At 38.1% G+C, this 18,417-nt stretch overlaps 2 protein-coding genes, 1 long non-coding RNA gene and 1 other non-coding gene across 5 annotated transcripts in view; 2 read left to right on the top strand and 2 right to left on the bottom strand.

Annotated features, from left to right (window-relative positions):
• Positions 1-182: 182 nt before the first annotated feature.
• Positions 183-10,228, bottom strand: glt8d2 (glycosyltransferase 8 domain containing 2). 2 transcript variants are annotated; one of them, XM_008401525.2, is made up of 10 exons: positions 10,085-10,228; positions 7,418-7,461; positions 5,770-5,856; positions 5,007-5,205; positions 4,801-4,918; positions 4,602-4,686; positions 3,905-4,017; positions 3,568-3,734; positions 2,623-2,735; positions 183-2,416 (listed from the first exon to the last, which is right to left on the bottom strand). In XM_008401525.2, exons 2-10 carry the CDS (start codon positions 7,434-7,436, stop codon positions 2,238-2,240), a joined length of 1,080 nt encoding a protein of 359 aa, XP_008399747.1. In that variant the 5' UTR covers positions 7,437-7,461; positions 10,085-10,228; the 3' UTR covers positions 183-2,237. The 2 variants fall into 2 exon arrangements, with proteins under 2 accessions (XP_008399747.1, XP_008399746.1); XM_008401524.2 differs by having other exon boundaries at positions 4,602-4,918.
• A 293-nt stretch (positions 10,229-10,521) lies between these two features.
• The window catches only part of ankrd16 (ankyrin repeat domain 16), a 10,664-nt gene continuing 2,768 nt past the window's right edge, over positions 10,522-18,417 (top strand). The window contains exons 1-5 of the mRNA XM_008401523.2: positions 10,522-11,291; positions 12,831-13,051; positions 13,505-13,547; positions 13,902-14,010; positions 15,040-15,201. Coding sequence (XP_008399745.1) covers positions 10,954-11,291; positions 12,831-13,051; positions 13,505-13,547; positions 13,902-14,010; positions 15,040-15,201 — 873 coding nt within the window. The 5' untranslated portion in view covers positions 10,522-10,953. The remainder of the gene's footprint in view (positions 11,292-12,830; positions 13,052-13,504; positions 13,548-13,901; positions 14,011-15,039; positions 15,202-18,417) is intronic.
• Positions 11,382-11,469, top strand: trnay-gua (transfer RNA tyrosine (anticodon GUA)). Its single transcript is given in 2 exon segments — positions 11,382-11,418; positions 11,434-11,469. It is a non-coding gene; the product is annotated as a tRNA-Tyr (tRNA).
• LOC108165861 (uncharacterized) overlaps positions 18,209-18,417 on the bottom strand; it is a 1,074-nt gene continuing 865 nt past the window's right edge. Inside the window, exon 2 of the long non-coding RNA XR_001776183.1 lies at positions 18,209-18,271. This is a non-coding gene — a long non-coding RNA (uncharacterized LOC108165861). The remainder of the gene's footprint in view (positions 18,272-18,417) is intronic.

Below are 18,417 nucleotides of genomic sequence, written 5' to 3'. Positions count from 1 at the left end.
AAGAACGTCTACATAAGTCTGGGAACTATTTTATAGTCACATTCTCAAAACTCCTACAAGTTCCAAGATTAACAGCAGAAACAAGACAGGCATGCTCAAAGAACACCTAAACTGATTTTAGAATAGATTACAAAGCACCAAACATTTCGCAAAAGTTTGAGTCCTTTAATATGCTCATTTTAATTCTGCTGATTAGAATAGTTTCTAAACATGCAGCTGGTATTGGGATAGAAACTGTTGATTGCTACAGAAAGTGTTTGAGGTTCAACTTCCTCAATGAACATTTAAAACAAACATTAGAGCAGGTGTTTATAAGAAACTGGAGCCTGTGTGAATAATTTTAATGTGTGAAACAGCAAAAATCCACATTCAAATGTATACATACGAACATGAACAGCTCAAATAAATATTAAAAAGTCCAGATGAGTGAATGAAAACCAGTCAACAACTGGTGAAACAGCAGCGATATCAGAGAGTCACAGACGTTGAGTCATATCAGTGTCCGAAAGGAAGGCAAAAGTAGATAGAGCTTCTGCTGTAGTTCAACAAATCAAGCAATATATGTATGTGTATATATATGTCTTATGCATATAGATTTTTTTATGCTGGTTTGCAGCAGCTGAGCTCAACAACATATGTGTAAGCCCCCAAACGCTATATATTTTCTGTTTAGAGCTGATGAAAGTGATGAAATTTATGATTAGAATATTACATCAGACCAATAAAAAATGGGAGTGAGATTTAGACGCTTGTATCAGTCGGTGAGGATAAAAACGGAGCCAGAACGGCTGGAGAACCGGTTTTAACCAGAACTACCAGCACAGGATGACCTCAGTGCTACAACATTTCAGTCTGAGGTAAAGACACATCAGCTCATCGTTTTTATCATGACATTGACCCGGTTTAGTCAACAGTCTAACAACATAAACAAAACAAAAAGTAAGAAAATGTGTGTTCTTTTGTTGTTACAAACAGTGTTGGAAAAAACTGCTTATTTCTGTTTAAATGTTGCCACATCTGTCAGGAGAATGCATTCGTGTGTTGAGCAGAAGAGGTGAGTATGTGGGTTGAACCCATGAATGGTCTGGCAGTACCATCAGAACCAGTCATCCCTAAAGTACTCATCACTTGAGGTTTTTCATTTGACCTCCAAGTAAATGTGGGGGCTTACACACAGCATCGTTGAGCTCAGCTGTAAACTGGCATAAAAAAAACAATGTTTGCTGTTATTTACGAGGCAGTTTTGCCAGATGGCATACACTTCACCCATGAAGACAGGAAATAAAATAAATATGAACTTGAGTCATTGCACCCAGAATCATGAATTTCAAGTGTTTTTTCCATTAATTGTAATGATTATGCTTTTAGCTAAAGGAAGCACAAAAGTCAGTCTCAGAAAATGTCAAGAATAAATGATACCAATAAAAAATATCTTTTATGCAGGCATCTCTTGTCAACCCCACACACCAGTATCATATTAAAATACATGTGAAATGGCGAAAAAGTATAAGAAAAATTTAATTATTTTTATTGGGTATGTTAAAATAAATTAAAAATTTATATCTGAGCCAAATTTATGTTTGATTCAGATATATAATTAATTATCTGAGCCAAGTCTATGTTTTGTCATATCTGTAAATAATTCTTAGTAAGCCTAAATAATACTGAGAATTAAAAAAAATAATATATACACCACAAGAAATATGAATATTCTACATGATTCCCTGTTTCACTTCTCATAACGTCAATGAAAAAAATCACAGAAAATTTAAATACCAGAATCTTGTTTCTTTTACAACTTTAATTATTTAAACTGTTAGTATACTAACTAATTCTATTCAATACATTCTATAATTGATAAGATTGTGTCGAAAATAATTAATTTAAAGGCATATATGTATACAATATGAGTTCCTAAATAAAATCAAACAGATGCATAAAGCATTCTCTGCCATGAATTATTTCTGTGAGTTTAACTCTTAAGTCCTAACACTTCAAACTTATCACCTGAGAAGCTGCATTCACTATTTATAATTTATGGAACAATAGCTCAGAGATGGCCCTGATTCCACATATAAAGATCACATTTTGACATAAGACAAACTTATAAGCACAAAAATGAGAGGAATAGTTTAAAAAAGCCCCCTTAGTTACAACACAAAGGCAGCCTTTTAGTGGGAGCAGACTAAAAAGCAAACATTCTGAAATGAGTGGATCAGTCACTGCAGCGTTGGGCCTTAGCTGTCACTGCCAGGCCGAGTCAAAGTGAACCTTCCAGACGGGTCAGGTATGAACCACCTTTTCCACAGATCCGAGTGGACGGCTGGGTCATTCCATGGTTTGAATGGGCCATTCCAGTGCAGCAGCTGTGCCCCCTGCAGGAAGCTCTCTGCATAGCGTGCATTGGGGCTCCAGCCTTAAGACAAAACAATGTTGTGGTACCATGTGTAAAACTATTCTTACTCACTAAAATGCTCCCTTCCATGAAACTGCATATTCTTACTTGCTGCTCACTAGCTTTGGTCTGGATTTGATGCATTATAATTAGCAATATTATTTCTGATCAGGTTTTTCTGTCTTCTCACGGCATTATCATGTTTGAAAGGTTAGTTAGAATCTTACCCAGGTGTCTGACATGCCAAAGAGGATCCAGCGCTGTGTATTTGTCATGAAACACTATCAGCATGGGCGGAGTGGCCACGCCTCCTGCCATTGCACTGCTGTAAATGTTCTGCCTGTTGGAGAGAGGGATGGGTTACTGATCAGGCCAAACAGAAGCACTAAAGTACATGCTGCATCTCACCAGCTGTACCAACTGTTGACAGAAGTTTCCATCATTGTGTTAAAAAACCTCAAGCATTCATCAGTTCACTCCATCTCTACTTGTTTACTGCTCCAAGTGGATCGTTTATGCTAACAGAAGAAAAGAACTTGTCTAACAAAGCCAAATTTATGTTTTATATCTATAAATGATCCTTAATAAGCCTAAATGATACAGTGAACTAAAGAAAAACACATATATACCATACGTAATGTAAATATTCTACACGTCTTAAAGTAAATAAGCCTTTTGGAGACACCTGAAATTACATTATATATATTTTTATCTCCAAATCAACCAGACTGAATTCCATAATTCTGTGGCATCAGCATCACAGTTATGAGATGCTATAGGTATTCCACATATGTGAACTATTACAGTGTTTATCCAAATGTCACAGCATTGTCCAGATAATAACGTTATTTAATCTCATGCTGTGCTATGCAGACACTCTCTCTGCCTTGATGAAGGTTCATTCATCTCTACATGCCTCCTGCTCCAAGTGGTTCCAACAGCAGAGGAGGCTGACCCAGTTTCTGATTAATTTGGCAGCACTCACAACATCATGCATGTGGTAAGCAACCCCCACCCTGCACCTTCCCGCCCCGTTAGTGTTGACCAGTGATGATCCTCTGTTTGGGTTCTGGTTTTCTCACCAGAGACTCCATTAGAACAAAAAGGAAATGAGTAGAATGCCTCCATTTTTTATTAACTTTGCAGTTGTAGAAACAATGTTTCCCATTCACCTGAAATTCTCCTCCATCCATCTCTCCAGCTGTTTGGTGATCTTCTGCTTCTTCCACTCTTTGATTTCTGCGACAAACACTCCGGGGTTGAAGGAGCAGTGGTTGGGGTTGATGGCCAAGTCTTTCACTTCTTGCTTTCTGTAGTCTAAGAAGCCCATGTAGGTGGTCTGAGGAACAAGCTCAGAAAACAACAGACTTTAGCTACCAACATAAACTCCATCATCTGTCTTATCCATCACTCGTCAACCCAGAAAATAAATCACTGAATTTTTCATGTAAATGTGAAATTTATATATACAGTGTAATATGGCTTTCATTAACAACCATAGAAATGCACCTGCATGCCAATGCTTCGCACCATCTCATGTGTGAAGGGTAAGTCACAGTCAGAGGCAAAAGCAGCAGCATGTCCAGTTTTCAGCTTTATATTGTAAAGGTCCTTAATGTCACCTGAAAATAATAATCATTTGAAGGCATAACCATAGAGTCGTTCATCACTGATCATATAACATAACATCAGTGCTTCATTTATAGATTATTATTGTTGCTGATTCAATAAAGAACTTTCACAAACACTGACTCTCCAATAAAAGCATACAGCAAAACACTGACAACTACTTCACAACTATTTCAAAAATTTGTTTTGTACGTTTTCAAAAGTATATATATATTTTTTGGAATAATTTAATTAGCATTTGTCAAAAGCGTTATTTAAACTTAATCAGTGCAACACTTTGTTGTAAAAATGTAAATGACATTGCCATAGCTTATTTGAAATAGGCAGTCCAGGATGTTGGAAAAGATTTTAAGAATTCATAAAAATCTGAAAAACAAAAACAAAAATGATCTATCTTTCTATCCGTCCATCTGTCCACCCATGTATGTATGTATACATACATACATGTGTGTGTGTCTGTCTGTCTGACTGACTGAGTAGCTTATTATATTTTCTAATGATACTAAAATGGTGAAATGTATCAACAGTGAGACAGCAACATCTAATCTCTACCCAGATTCTGTTTTTAAACACATACCTTGCACAATGACATCGTCGTCCACATATATGACTCTCCTATGGCTGATGCCTAGTAGAGGTAGGTAAAATCTGACAAAATTAAGCTGTAAAACACAGTTGAGGTTATTCCATGTGTCTGAAACAGAAGCATTGCTGACTGCTGACTGATTAGCATATGTGCTCACAACATAGTTTAGGAGTAAAAATTGAGAACTCACTGGATGAAGGAGATCAGGGCGAGAAGAATCTGGCTTCACCTTTCCTCTTAGAACCATAGGGTTAAATTCTAAAATCTTATACTGAATGCCTTTCAGCTTGGTCTTCTCTATATATCTCCTTGAGAGAAACAGACAGTGATACCTGGATTCTGAAAGGTGTGAGGGAAGCCTTTATTCTTGATTTAAAGCTGAAGACAGTGACAAACCTTGCAATTTTGACTGCATCACGCAGAGTAACAATGTAGAAGAAAACACTGGAATCTGTATTACTAATGATGCTGTTGATGGTTGCCATGGTTGCCCCAGTACGCTCCTCGGAGGCACAGATGATAACAGGAACAACATCATCTGTTTCAACCTCTTCAGCTGGGAGATCTGCTGTTAAACCATGGCTCTGCCTGTATGCTGAGAGGCACCAAGAATGGAAAGTGGAGATGAGTTAGACCCTGAGAGTGAACTACTGAGAGAAATTGTTAAAGGTCAGTCTTGTGTAAAATCAACTTTTTTGAGCTTTTGTTATTCCCTCATCAAAAACACACCTGGAGTGTTGCCTTGATTTTTTTAATGCATATCTCAGAAATCATTTAATCTCCCTGGCAACCACTCAGCTACGCTAAACACCTGGGTGGACCTAGCTCCACCTTTGAGGTTAGAAGAATTCAAACTGGACATCTGCTGAGCTTATTATACAAGCTACTTCTCAGTGCAACGCTGGTAAAAATGTTGTTAAACGGTTAATAGAGGAGCCATGTGATGACTTCATGAAGGCAGAGCTTCAGAAAGAGCAGGAGTTTCTTAAAGAGGCAGAGACCCAATTTCATGCTAAATTTCTTTTAAGTAATATGTGTATAATTTTTATAACAACTGGAGGTAACATAGTTGCTTGATTGTGCACTATGTGCCTGGAAAACACATAATACTGCCCCTTTAATGTCCAGAGCATAAAATCAGACATCTGAGCTGCCATACCTTTTTTTGGTTGAGTGGAGAATTTCAGTGAACTATGGAGGAGCAAACATGCCAGCAGTACCAGCAGCACAATAAGAACCTGGTTGACTGACACATGGGAAAAGTTGAGTCAACATTTACTTGGAAGAACATCTAAAGTTTCATTCTGTAACAAGAGGCAAACAATTCAGGGACCTGAAAAAAATGGAAGGAAATGTCAAATGCAAAGATAAAAAAAGAAAAAAACAAGTGATTCTTGAAATGCTATACCTTTTATTTCATTGTAGACTGAGTTGTCATCCTATTATGTTTTATCTCAATTATTTGATTTAATTGGAAATTCAGTTCCAGTTCAGTTGGATAAACCACAGAAAATATATATGCAGGTTTTTGTTGTGCCATTTCAAATCCAGACACTGAAAAGTCGTAGTGACACTGAACACAACAAGTGATGAAACCCTGAAGAAGCTGAAGGGTGTATTTGTCCCTCACCAGCAATACATCTGAAGAAGCTACTTTAAATCCACCACTGTTCTCCTGCTTTGGTTTAATACAAAATGTAAGACTCTGACATACCTGAACTGCTCTGCTTAAAGTCACACTCACCACTAAATCAACTAATTTTGCTGATAAACCTAAACAGGTTAAATACAGTCCTATCTTTAGGATTCTGTGCAATTTTTTGACAGTTTGTTAATTTTGGCATTATTTTGCCTCAGATCATCTCACTTCTGGCCTCTTCAGTCGAATGATTCTTTCAGAATGCTTTCAGAATAGAGAACACCTCTGGCAAAATCTCTTGTTCCCTGGATCAGACTTTCCAGACACACTGAAAGAAATGGGACCCCAAATTATTTGAAATAAACTCTGTGCACCCCCTTTATAACATCTGGTTTATAGGAAACTATGTGGTTTGTCTTTATGCATTGCTTCCACAATCTACTATCACTACCAAAAAGAAATTAAATGCTTTGGAAGAGAATTAGGGTTAATGAAAAATAAATAAACAATTCTGATTTTTTTCCCTCAGAATTCTGAGATTGAAGTCAGAATGTTGAGCAAAAAGTCTGAATTCTTTTTTTTCAGTGGCCCTAATTCTTTTCCACAAAATGCTGACAGGTATTTATGGTTAAAAAAAAGCTCTTAAAATACCAGATCATGAGCTTTTGAAGTTCTGTTTTGTATTACCTGCCAAAGGTAGGTGGACTTCTTTTTGTGTCCGCCTGGAAAGTTGGCAGGATTTCACTACTGCTGAGCTGGAGGCATGTGATTTATGCTGCCTCACAGTTTGATAAAAATCACCACACATGACACATTTGATCAAAACAAATCTTAGAAAAGACATGAGCAGAATGAATGTTTGGTGCTGATCCTGATGACTTTTTTGGAGCAGCTCTCAGACGTTTGTGCGATCCAGTTGGCTGTTCTCTATGTGAATAAACTCAGAAAACATAACTCCGTACGGACTTGTATCATCTGGTTACTTCATCACAGCTCACGCAGTTCCTGCTCCCTTTCCCTGGAGGAAAACTTAAGAGTCTGTCACTGGCAACAGCTGGTTCTGATAAACTTCCACTTTAAAAACTATGTACACATGTATGGCAAACTAGACATTGTCATGTGTAATTGTTTCCTCTACAGCATTGATTGGATCTCACTTAACACTTACTTTTTTTCAGGAGAGGCATATTTCATAATTCCTCCAAGTAGTATCTGCAAAACACACGAAATAAAAAAGAAAGAAAGACTGTCAGTTATACTGACACTTTGTCAGTGTGGATTTTATTGGGATTGCTGTAAAAGTGAATCCAATTGCAGTGTTTTGATTGGCAGGGGCTGGATATCACTGGAGTTAAAGCTCTCCAAAAACAAATACTGCATGAAAAAACATGTAAAAGGAACAATGAACAGGTTATTGAAGTTCAGGACAGCACATCCAGCCAGTCCTAGATGACCCCAGAACGACCTCACCTCACTGTTAAAGTAACTGTTCATGATTCAACAATATGAAAGATTCTGGACAAGAAATGGGACCCATGGGAGAGTTTAAAGCACAAAATCACCGCAAAGCAAAAAGAATCATCTCATATGTGTGGAGCTAACACAGCATTTTACAAAAACAACAGCAGACTCACAGTCACACACAGAGGTGGTGGTGTGATGGTCCAGGGTGGCTTTGCTGCTTCAGGACCTGGACATTTAGTCATAATTGATAGAACTATAAATCCCACTCAGTACCACTGAATTCTGCAGAAAAGAGTGGACCAGAATTTCTCCATGGTGATGTTAAAAACGTACTAGTTACGCCTTGGCAGTTAGCTACCACATCTATTTATTAAGTTAAGTGATCAAATGCTTTTTCTCATATAGGACCAGATTGACTTGCATGTTTTTTCCCCTTATAAAATAAATAAAAATCCCCTCTTCATGAAATAAAACAATACATTGAAAAGGTTTTTTTTAGTATTTTTAAGACTATTTCTTCTGTCATTAAAAGGTGTTTTGTTTCAGAAGAATTTTGTGTCTTATGTTTTCAGGAGCATCACCCTCTGGCTCGGACAAACTGCTCCTGTGATGTGACCTGCAGGAAATTCCCGGTCGTCCAAAGCCAAGAGAAACCGGCCGGCACATGTGGCTGATTTTGTTTTCCACGGCTCCCTTCCTTCCTGGTGCCAGGCTTAAAGAAAAAAACTCTGTTTGAATTCCAGCTCTCTAAAGTCAAACTTATTCCACTGGTGGACTAAACAAACACAGATTTCTATGAATTTAAAGCCTTTCTTCCCCCTCTGTAGCTGATGCTGCTGAATGATGGGTTAAGATCCTTCACAGGAACTCTGACAATAATGTGAGTTTATGAAACAACCAAAGGTAAACGTACAGGCCTGCTTCTTCCTCCTCTGTCTGCTTTTGCAGAGCGTTTTCATGACTCAGCCTGATGTCAGCTGAAATTAAACATGTTCGCTTCACACAGCACATTTGTTTCAGTTTTGTTTGTCACTGTTTGGAGAACCTCCACACATCTGGAAGCATTTGGCTGCAGATACACTTTTTCCAGAAAACAGAGCTACTTCCTGCATCATTTCTGCTCTAGATTTGAACAATTAGAAGTCCGCTCTGGACACTATGAGTTACAGTGCGCTCATCTTTCATCCACGTCATTCATTTTTTCTTTTTTCTTACCAGATTAATATTTGCTGGGTCATAGACTTGCTGCTGCAGCCACAGGAACAGGCAGACTGGATAAACCCAAATAAAAACAGGATATTCTATACTTTTGCTGCTGGTGTTCTACTGCATGCACCGCTTGTGATGAGTTCAAATCTTTCTGGATCACATTACAGATCACAGAGACTTCCACAAGTGTTCTTATATTCTTAAACTTTCTCCTATTTCGCCCTGTTACAATCACAAACAGATTTCATTTGGGTTTTATGTGGTGCTATGGATCAACTGAAACTAAAATTAACATCTTTGTCCTATCTGCAAAATGTTATGTGTTGAAAACCTTTAATTTAAATTTAATTTAAATTCATTTCAGCGTACATATATATAGTGCCAATTCACAACAACAAAAGTTCATTCAATTGAATCATGAAGATTCCAAGTCAAATATATTTATTCCAATTGATCCTGTTATCAAAGAATGGAGTCAAGTTCAGTTTTTTGTTCCAACTGGTTAAAAAGTTTTCTGTCAAAGGAAATCCAGAAGATTCCATCCAGTCAGTGACTGGCAGCATTCAGTCCTCCTGAACAAGCGTGAAGTGACTGTGGAAAAGGAAACTCCCATTTAACAGGAGGAAACCTCCTTCAGAACTAGAACCTGGTTCAGTGTGAGCAGCTATCAATCACAACTGATGAAAATACAGAAGTTCCAGCAGTACTTTCTATGTTATAGAAAAATAATCATGCCATAGGAAGCATGTCCATTTGTTGAAATCCAGACTTAAATCTCAATGAGAATGAACTTTTTTGCAAGGAAGAATGGGCAAATGTTTCAGTCTCTGAATGTGCAAAGGTGGTGCAGTGAAAGGAAGCTCCATAAAGAACTGACTCAAGGGGCTGAATACAAATACACACAGTATTTTGCACATCTTAATTTGAAAAAGAAAAAACCCCACACAATATCATTTTCCTTTCCACTTCATGATTCTGCACTGTTTTGTGTTCTTGTATGACATTAAATCCCAAACAAAAGACACTAAAGTTTGTGGATGAAACTTAAAATGTGAATAAGTATAGGGAATATGAATACGTTTGCAAGGCATTGTGTGTTAGTCATTGTGTGAGACAAATCGTAAGCATTTTGAATAATCTTTCTGAAATAATCTACACTCACCATAAAAGAGGTGTTGACAGTCTCATCCCTGGATTGCCCAGTTCATGTTGTAAAACAAATCCTTTATTCCTTTTTCTTAAACTTCTCTATTATTCATCTTCCTCTTCTCTCCGTCTTACTCGTCTTGTTCACCATCGACTTTATCTAATCGCTCTCTGCTCCGCAGAAGGCTGGATCCTGGCTTCGTGTTTCCAGCAGAGTTCCACCTCAGCCACATCGATAGAGAAGGAATAAAATCAGCAAACAAAGCTGTGCTTTCTAAATAGGATATTTAAATTAGACTGTTTGTTATATTCTTGAAATAAATAACTGATTTAAAAAAACATTTTTAATTAGTGAGCGGAGAACCACACTTTACACTTTAAAACTACATTTCCCATAATTCTTGGTGTTTGGTTCTAGTTTAAAGGACAATAAATGCGTAGCCCGATCCTCGCGTCAGACGGTTCTGTTTGTATATTTTACTCCAAAGGTTGTTTTATTTTTCAACTGTTGCTGAGCTGTTTAATTTGTTATATATTTGCAATAATTTGTAACGTTTGCATTAAAGTGCTAGTTTGAAATGCTAGAAGTTATTGCAAAGAAATAGCTTTGATGTCTGCTAGTTCTGTAACCATATTCTAAAGTAAGGTATTATGTGCTGCAAGGTAAGTTTTCACTTATTCACGTTGAACGCTTTGTTCAAATGAAGTTAGAAGGAGTTAGCGAAAAATTTGATAATATTAACATCGCTGGATGTAGACAATCTCCGTAAATATCTATGCTTGGCCATCGGATTTTACAGCCTTGGAGAAAGCCCTTGTAAGAAAATACTTCTCCCAACATGTCTGTATCCCCGGAGTTTAGTTAATTTTATCTTATAATTAAGCATGGATGAAGGTGGTTTAAAACAGCTTGCGAAGCTAACTCAGGAGGGACGGTTGAGCTGTCTGCAGAAACACATCGCATCATGGAGCGCTGAAGCTACTGCTTCTATCAGATGCAAACACTTTGGACGCTCAGGAGACACTCTGCTGCACTACGCAGCGAGACACGGACACTTGGACGTTATGGAGTTCCTAATACGGCAGCTTGGCGCAGACGTGGAAGTGTTCAATAACGACTACAAGAGACCGCTGCATGAGGCTGCCTCCATGGGCCATGAGGAGTGTGTCGGCTTCTTGCTCCAGGAAGGAGCTAACGTGAACAGCCTGAAGAGGGCAGACTGGTAAGAGGCGAATGGGAGTCATTATAAACTCTATTGACGTAGAAGTTGAGTTTCCGGAAAAGCTCAATGTTGAGGGAGGTTCCGCAGTTCCCTTCGATAGCTCAGTTGGTAGAGCGGAGGACTGTAGAGGCATGATGCTGAAATCCTTAGGTCGCTGGTTCGAATCCGGCTCGAAGGAACCGCTTTTTGTTTCATTTCAGTAGATATATTTAAAACATACTTGTTCAGCTTTGATTTTAGCACGGATATATGTGTATATATCTTATAATACATAAAGTGAATAATGACTCATATTTTACATCTTTATTAAAAACCTTGAACTGTAAAAATAGATAACTAATTGTTTTAGACATTGTAGTTGTTGTAACTTATATTAATTCAGATTATTCAAAGCGTTATTGTAGACCATAACCATGTAATAAAAAGCATTTTAGGTTTAGTTGCATTTTTGTCATTTGTACATCTGTTTATTGTAGTTTTCAGTCTAGTTTTAGCTAGTTATAATTTAAATCACACACAACTAAAGTGAATTTTATTTAAGGTCAAGGCAGGGTATTACAAATATAACTCACTTTTGCTTTAAGACATTTATTTGTAAAATAAATATTTGAAGACCATGTATCATTTACCCTCCAATTCACAGTAGATCACTAATCTTTGTTAGTCTGTCACAAAAAGTCCCAATGGAACATTGCAGTTTGTAGTTGTAATTGGAGAAAAGGTTAAATGGAGTCAGCATGTTGGTAAGGGAATGTAAGGGCAGCTTAGGAAAAAAAAGGAATATGTGTTTTTATCCAGGGCACTCCGAGAAAACCAATGAATGCATAAGGAGAACATCCACAGAGAAAGATGCAGCAGACTTTTGAACCCGGAGCCTTTATGGTGTAGAATTTACTATTTTTGATGTAAAGTAAAGGTAAATTTATTTATATAGCACATTTTCAGCAACAAGGCAATACAAAGTGCTTTAAAAGAATTAAAAGGAAATACAAACAAAATAACAAACCAAAAGAAAAAGCAAAAGAAGAAGAAGCTAATAATGTTGATCCAAAGTAAATAAATTAGATACTCCTATTCAGGGTTGGTAGATAAGTATAAGTAAGTATCCTCTGGTCTAATTTTTTCTGGGTTGGGAGAACAGGAGCCTAAAAAGTAGTTGCTAAGGTACGTAGCTTTTCTGGGTTCGAAGCTCTAATCCCTGTTCTGGGTTGCTAAATAAGTCTAAGAAAGTAAGTATCCTCTGGACTTCTGGGATGCTAGATAAGTATAAGTTTTCTCTGGACTTTCTAAGTGTGCTCTAAATTTATAAAAGTAATGAGTACGCCACAGTTTCTAAGTAACAATAATTGGAACAATAATTTTACATAACTTGATTTTTCCCTGTTGTGTCTCACGTCCCACACTCCAGTATTACAAATATTACAACAATTACATCGTAAAACAATGAAAATGATTGCTGTGTCAGCCTGTAGTCATGTTTTGTGAATGTCAGTTGCTTGCTTTACTTCGGTGATATCAGCTTTCTATCCTCTCTCACAGGACTCCCCTCATGATGGCGTGCACCAGAAAGAACCTGGAGGTGATAAGGAAGCTGCTGTCCCACGGTGCAGACCCCACGCTGAGAAACAAGGACGGCTGGAACTCCTTCCACATCGCCTGCAGGGAGGGTGACCCTCAGGTCGTGGAGCTGCTGCTTCGAGCTGCACCAGATGTTTGGAGGAGCGAGAGCATGACGGGCAGAACACCGCTGCACACTGCAGGTGGCGCATGCTTCTGTCTGCAAATTTATTAAAGGGGCAGTATTGTGTAAAATCGACTTGTTATAATATTATTCACTCGTGTGCCCCACGTCTTCCCCGCCCTGCTCCTTTAAACTAGCTTGCAGCAATTAGCAAACACCTGGTGGAACTCCACATCTGCTGAGCTCGTTATAGGAGCTACACTTGTCTGGTGAGGTAGATCTGAGCCTCTATTGGTCTGGTGTTTAAGGTCTGTTCCTGTGCAGTCAGGATGAGTGTGTGTGTGTGTATATATATATATATAGCATTTTTATCACAACTGAAACTAACATAGTTACTTTATTATGCTATAAAGCTATAAACTGCCTGGAACACACATAATACTGCCTCTCTAAGACTTAGTCTGTTTGTTTATACTAGTCTGCATTATCGCGGTATAGCAGACTACTAACATCTTCTCTGCTCTTCCTCTAGCTATGCACGGCTGTGAGGAGGTGGTTAGCATGCTGCTGGAGAGGTAAGGGGGAAATGTAACCATCTTTTAAATCACGTGAAGCATTGGAAGTTTCCATACTGTGCAAAGCCAGAATATTTCTACAGTATTCATGACACAATCACTGCAAGACAAGTCAACAAACATGTAGCAGTAGATGCTCTGCAGGAGACCAGAACTGAACCTTTTCTCCTCTCTGGCAGACAGTTAGCACTCCACATCACCCTGAAGGCTTCATCCCCACTGGGAAGCATCGTAGTGGATGCACCATAATGTGGGAATGCAGTTTAGATCAACTTTGTGTCATAGGAGATCTTTTATCGCAGCCAGACACTGACCTGCTCTGACTGATGTTCAGCTCTGCTGCGTGTCTTCCAGATGTGGCTACGCCCCAGACAGCGCTGACAGCTGTGGAGTCACGCCGTTCATGGATGCTGTCAGGAATGGACACCTCCCTGTAGCCAGGCTGCTCATAGAGAAACACCAGGTGGAGCAAAGTGTTGAAGGATGCAGAATTCTGCATTGATTTTAAGACTGATGTTTCAGCCAGTCAGGCACATCCCCATGTTTCTCATACATAAGTAGAATGATGCTCATCAAGGAACGTAGTAGAGTCTGTTTGTTTTTACTATCACATGCATGGTTGGATGAAAACACAGAGGGGACATTTGTTACAAAAAGTTGCATATACTAAAAAAAAAACCCTCCTGAAAGTTCCTCCTAGAAGGTTAAAGTTGGTTTAGTTCTCTTTTCCAAATATGACCAATTGCTGAATGCAGGCTGATTTAATCTGCAGTGACATTCACTGTTTAGAATAAGAACTGCACAGGGAATATTTTGACATGAATTTTATTAAGACATCTGAAGCAATTCTTAAAGGGGAACACACATGTGGAGTTCTGCTGTGGCTCTGATCAGTTGACAAAAATCCATTAGTGACTTTAACACACATTGGACTGTCAGCCATTCATAGTTCTATCAGAGGCATTGAAGCTACTGAAGGGTAACACACATCAGTGTTGCAGGATACACCCCTTGTTAAGTTCAATGTAACAACCCAGTCTTTATTAGACAACACCGTCATAAAACTGGTCAACAACTCAAACACTATTTTCTGTCTTATTTCAAAATAAGAGTCTCAAAACCACTACAGAGTGTGAAGCTTAAAGAACTTCATATCTAGAACTCAAATCATATCATACATTTATTATATTGCTTATCATTTATTGAGATAAATTTCTTGTCAAAATAAGAATTTTGATTTATCGTCGTCACGATAAATTCCACCTAATAATATTTAAAACCTCCCAAAACGGTTCATATTATCGGGATTGTTAAGTTTTACTGTTTTCTGCTCAGTTTTTTTAATGAAAAACTGAAAAAATTATCAATACAACTGAAAATATGTATGCACTTTAGTGATAAAAATCACACTTCTTTATATGATGGGTGTCCTAGAGGAGCGTATTACAAATCAGAATATTTTTCCACAGCAGTATTTGTGATTGTTTGGCAGGCGTCTCCAGTGGCAGCTGATGTTCTCGGGGCTCAGCCGGTGCACCAGGTGGCTGTCACTGGCCAGGAGGAGGCGCTCCGTTTTCTGGTGCTGGACCTGGCTGTGGACGTAAACCAGAGAGCCACTGACATCCAACTCACTGCGCTGCATTATGCTGCAAAGGTTAGAGCAGCAGCTATTAGTCTGAGGTTCTTGCACATTTGCACTTTAGGACTTGAGTAGGAACTTACAAAAAGAGTGAATGTTTTGTAGAACATGGAGCATGTGTAGTTAGCATGTTCACTTCTGCTTTAGCGTTGCTGCTGTGACTTGGGTTTGAGTCATTGTTTTGACCACAGCTGGTTTCCTACTTCCTCACTGAGCCGTTGTATTGCCCTGTGTGACTGCAGATGGAAACTCCATTTAAAGACGAGTCTGTGACAAGAGGCTTTCAAACCATTCAAACCTGTTCCCTCTTTGTACATTTGATTTGTACTGAGTTAACAGTGAACTTTAGGAAAAAATAAAGTTTAAATGTAGGTATGTTGCAAATGTAAACATCCTCACCACATGGTTTTATCTCACCAGACATCCTGTTGAAGAAGTTTTTAACTCACTTCTAAATCAAGCCAATCAGGCTTTTCCTGGCATAAAGCAATTTCTACCAATTGTGATTTGTCAGAACTAAACTCATGAAGGGGAACGAGATGTGCTGCAGAAACCAACAGCTAATACAGGAATCACACGCACACAGGTGTTACAATTCAGATATTCTATATCGGGCTGTGGCAGCAACTAAATACATCTAGTATTAATTTATATCATGCAATGACATTGATGTTATTATATATGCATTTCTCGGTTCTGTTTCTCTCTCTTTCTGCAGGTGTAGAATCAGACTTCTAAGGCGTATTCTCTTTATTCTTCCCTTTCGCTTCTTCTCTCATATGATTTCCCTTTAAATACTTTTGCCCAACTGCTCTCCCTTATTTTTTTTTCTTTTCCGTCTCTGTGTCCATTACATTTAATAAACTCAGCAATTTCTAATGAAGTGTTTTATGTACATCTCAAGTGGAGAATTATAGCGAAAGCCGTAACGCTCCACATGTTTGGACTCAGAAATTAATCCTGAGAGCCACACTGACAAACATGACACGTTAAAAATTCATTCATTCATTCATGAAAAAAACTATTTAAGAATGTCCCAACCTATGCTTTAATGCAGGCCAGAAACTTTATCTGAAGTGCATAAGGACATGCTTTTTGTTGGTGGAGTTACAAATCTAAAATTGTGAAATATCTTAGTTTTGATGTATTTCACGCATTGATAAAATATCTTTTGAAATTACCAACAGATGAGAGCTGACTGGAGATAAAATGCTCAACTCCCATCTCTGGCTAACTGTGTGTATAAGTTCTATTGATAATGCATCTACAATGCAGCAGCTGTTGGTTTTTTCTCCTGTAATTTTTATATGAATATATAATAAGGATTTTATTTCTGAGCTTGCTGGCTTCCTCACGCATCTTTCTACCATCTCACCAAATGTAATAGTTATTGGGGATTTTAACATTCATATTGATAATCAAGAGTCTCCACTTTCCAAAGACTTCATATCGTGCTTGGACAGCTTTGGACTTCAGCAATACACAACTTTTCCCACGCATACTAAAGGACATATATTGGATTTAATCTGCTGCTCAGGAGTTACACCCACTGACTNCAGCTTTGGACTTCAGCAATACACAACTTTTCCCACGCATACTAAAGGACATATATTGGATTTAATCTGCTGCTCAGGAGTTACACCCACTGACTGTAAAGCGGATTCCCTTCTGTTCTCAGATCATTTCTTTTTATCATTTGGAGTTCATATTTCAATTTCTTAATCTAACCCCCCACGTGACATAACCTTCCGGAAAATTAAGGACATTGACCTGGATAATTTATCACATTGTATTAATAGACTACCTACTGCTGATCATTTCTCTTCCACAGATGAACTATTGGCTCACTACAACAAAAGTCTTCACAACATTCTGAACAATCTTGCTCCACTTAAAACCAGATCTGTTTCTTTTACTCATACTGCACCTTGGTTTAATTCCACTCTTCGATAGTTTAACAAAAGGACGTCGCCTTGAAAGACTGTACCGAAAAACTGGTCTCACTGTTCACGAAGACATGTATTCCAGTCACATTCTTTTATACAAAGATGCAATTTCTTCAGCCAAATCAACATATTATTCCACTTTAATCAATTCTAACAAGGATAACTGCAAAACTTTATTTTCTGTATTTCCAAACATTACCAAACCATTAGATTCCCTTCCTCCCCACCTGTATACTTCTGATTTTTGTAACACTTTGTTATCCTTTTTTACTTCTAAGATAGAAATTATCCATCAGGAACTTATACCCAGTCTCGCCTTAACATCACCTGTCCCAGTTTCAGTTGTTCCTACCAATTCATTCTCGGTCTTCACCCTTCCCTCTGTTGATGATGTCACCAAATTAATTCAAAAATCTAAATCTTCAACCTGCCATTTAGATCCTCTTCCCACTGTTCTTGTTAAAGTGACCCTCCCCTCTCTCTTCCCTTTCATCACTAAAATTATACATTCTTCCCTTACTACTGCTGTTGTTCCCTTGGCTCTCAAAACTGCAGCAATAACCCCAATATTTAAGAAACCTGGTCTAAACCAGGTTTCTTAAATCCCAATAAACTCAATAATTTTCGTCCTATCTCAAATCTTCCATTTATTTCAAAAATTCTAGAAAAGACAGTTGCTGCTCAACTCCATTCTCATCTTTCCAACAATAATTTATATGAACAATTCCAATCTGGCTTCCGTCCACTCCACAGTACAGAAACAGCGCTTCTTAAAATTACAAATGATCTCCTTCTTGCTGCTGACTCTGGTTTATTATCGATACTCCTTCTCCTTGATCTGACTGCGGCTTTTGATACAATTTCACATAACATTCTTATTGACAGATTATCCTCTCTTGGCATTGTAAATACACCTCTCAGCTGGTTTCGTTCATATCTCTCCAGCTGCTCTCAGTTTGTTCAGTTAAAATCATTTTCCTCTTGCCCAGTTCCTGTCTCCTCAGGTGTTCCCTAGGGCTCTGTCCTGGGACCCTTGTTGTTTATCCTTTACCTTCTCCCCCTTGGTAATATTTTTCGCAAACATAACATCCAGTTTCACTGCTACGCGGATGACACCCAACTCTATGTTTCAACCAAACCTAATTCCATGCTTCCATTTTCCTCCCTCACTGACTGTCTTCTTGAAATAAAACAATGGTTTACTCTTAACTTCCTCAAATTAAATTCCAGTAAAACTGAACTTCTCTTAATTGGTACTAATTCAATACTAAGTAAACTTGATAAT

Source organism: Poecilia reticulata, linkage group LG23 (assembly GCF_000633615.1).
Source record: "Poecilia reticulata strain Guanapo linkage group LG23, Guppy_female_1.0+MT, whole genome shotgun sequence".
Lineage (NCBI taxonomy): Eukaryota > Metazoa > Chordata > Actinopteri > Cyprinodontiformes > Poeciliidae > Poecilia > Poecilia reticulata.
The sequence above is the reverse complement of the archived record's forward strand: the minus strand, read 5'-3'. Positions and strand labels throughout refer to the sequence as shown.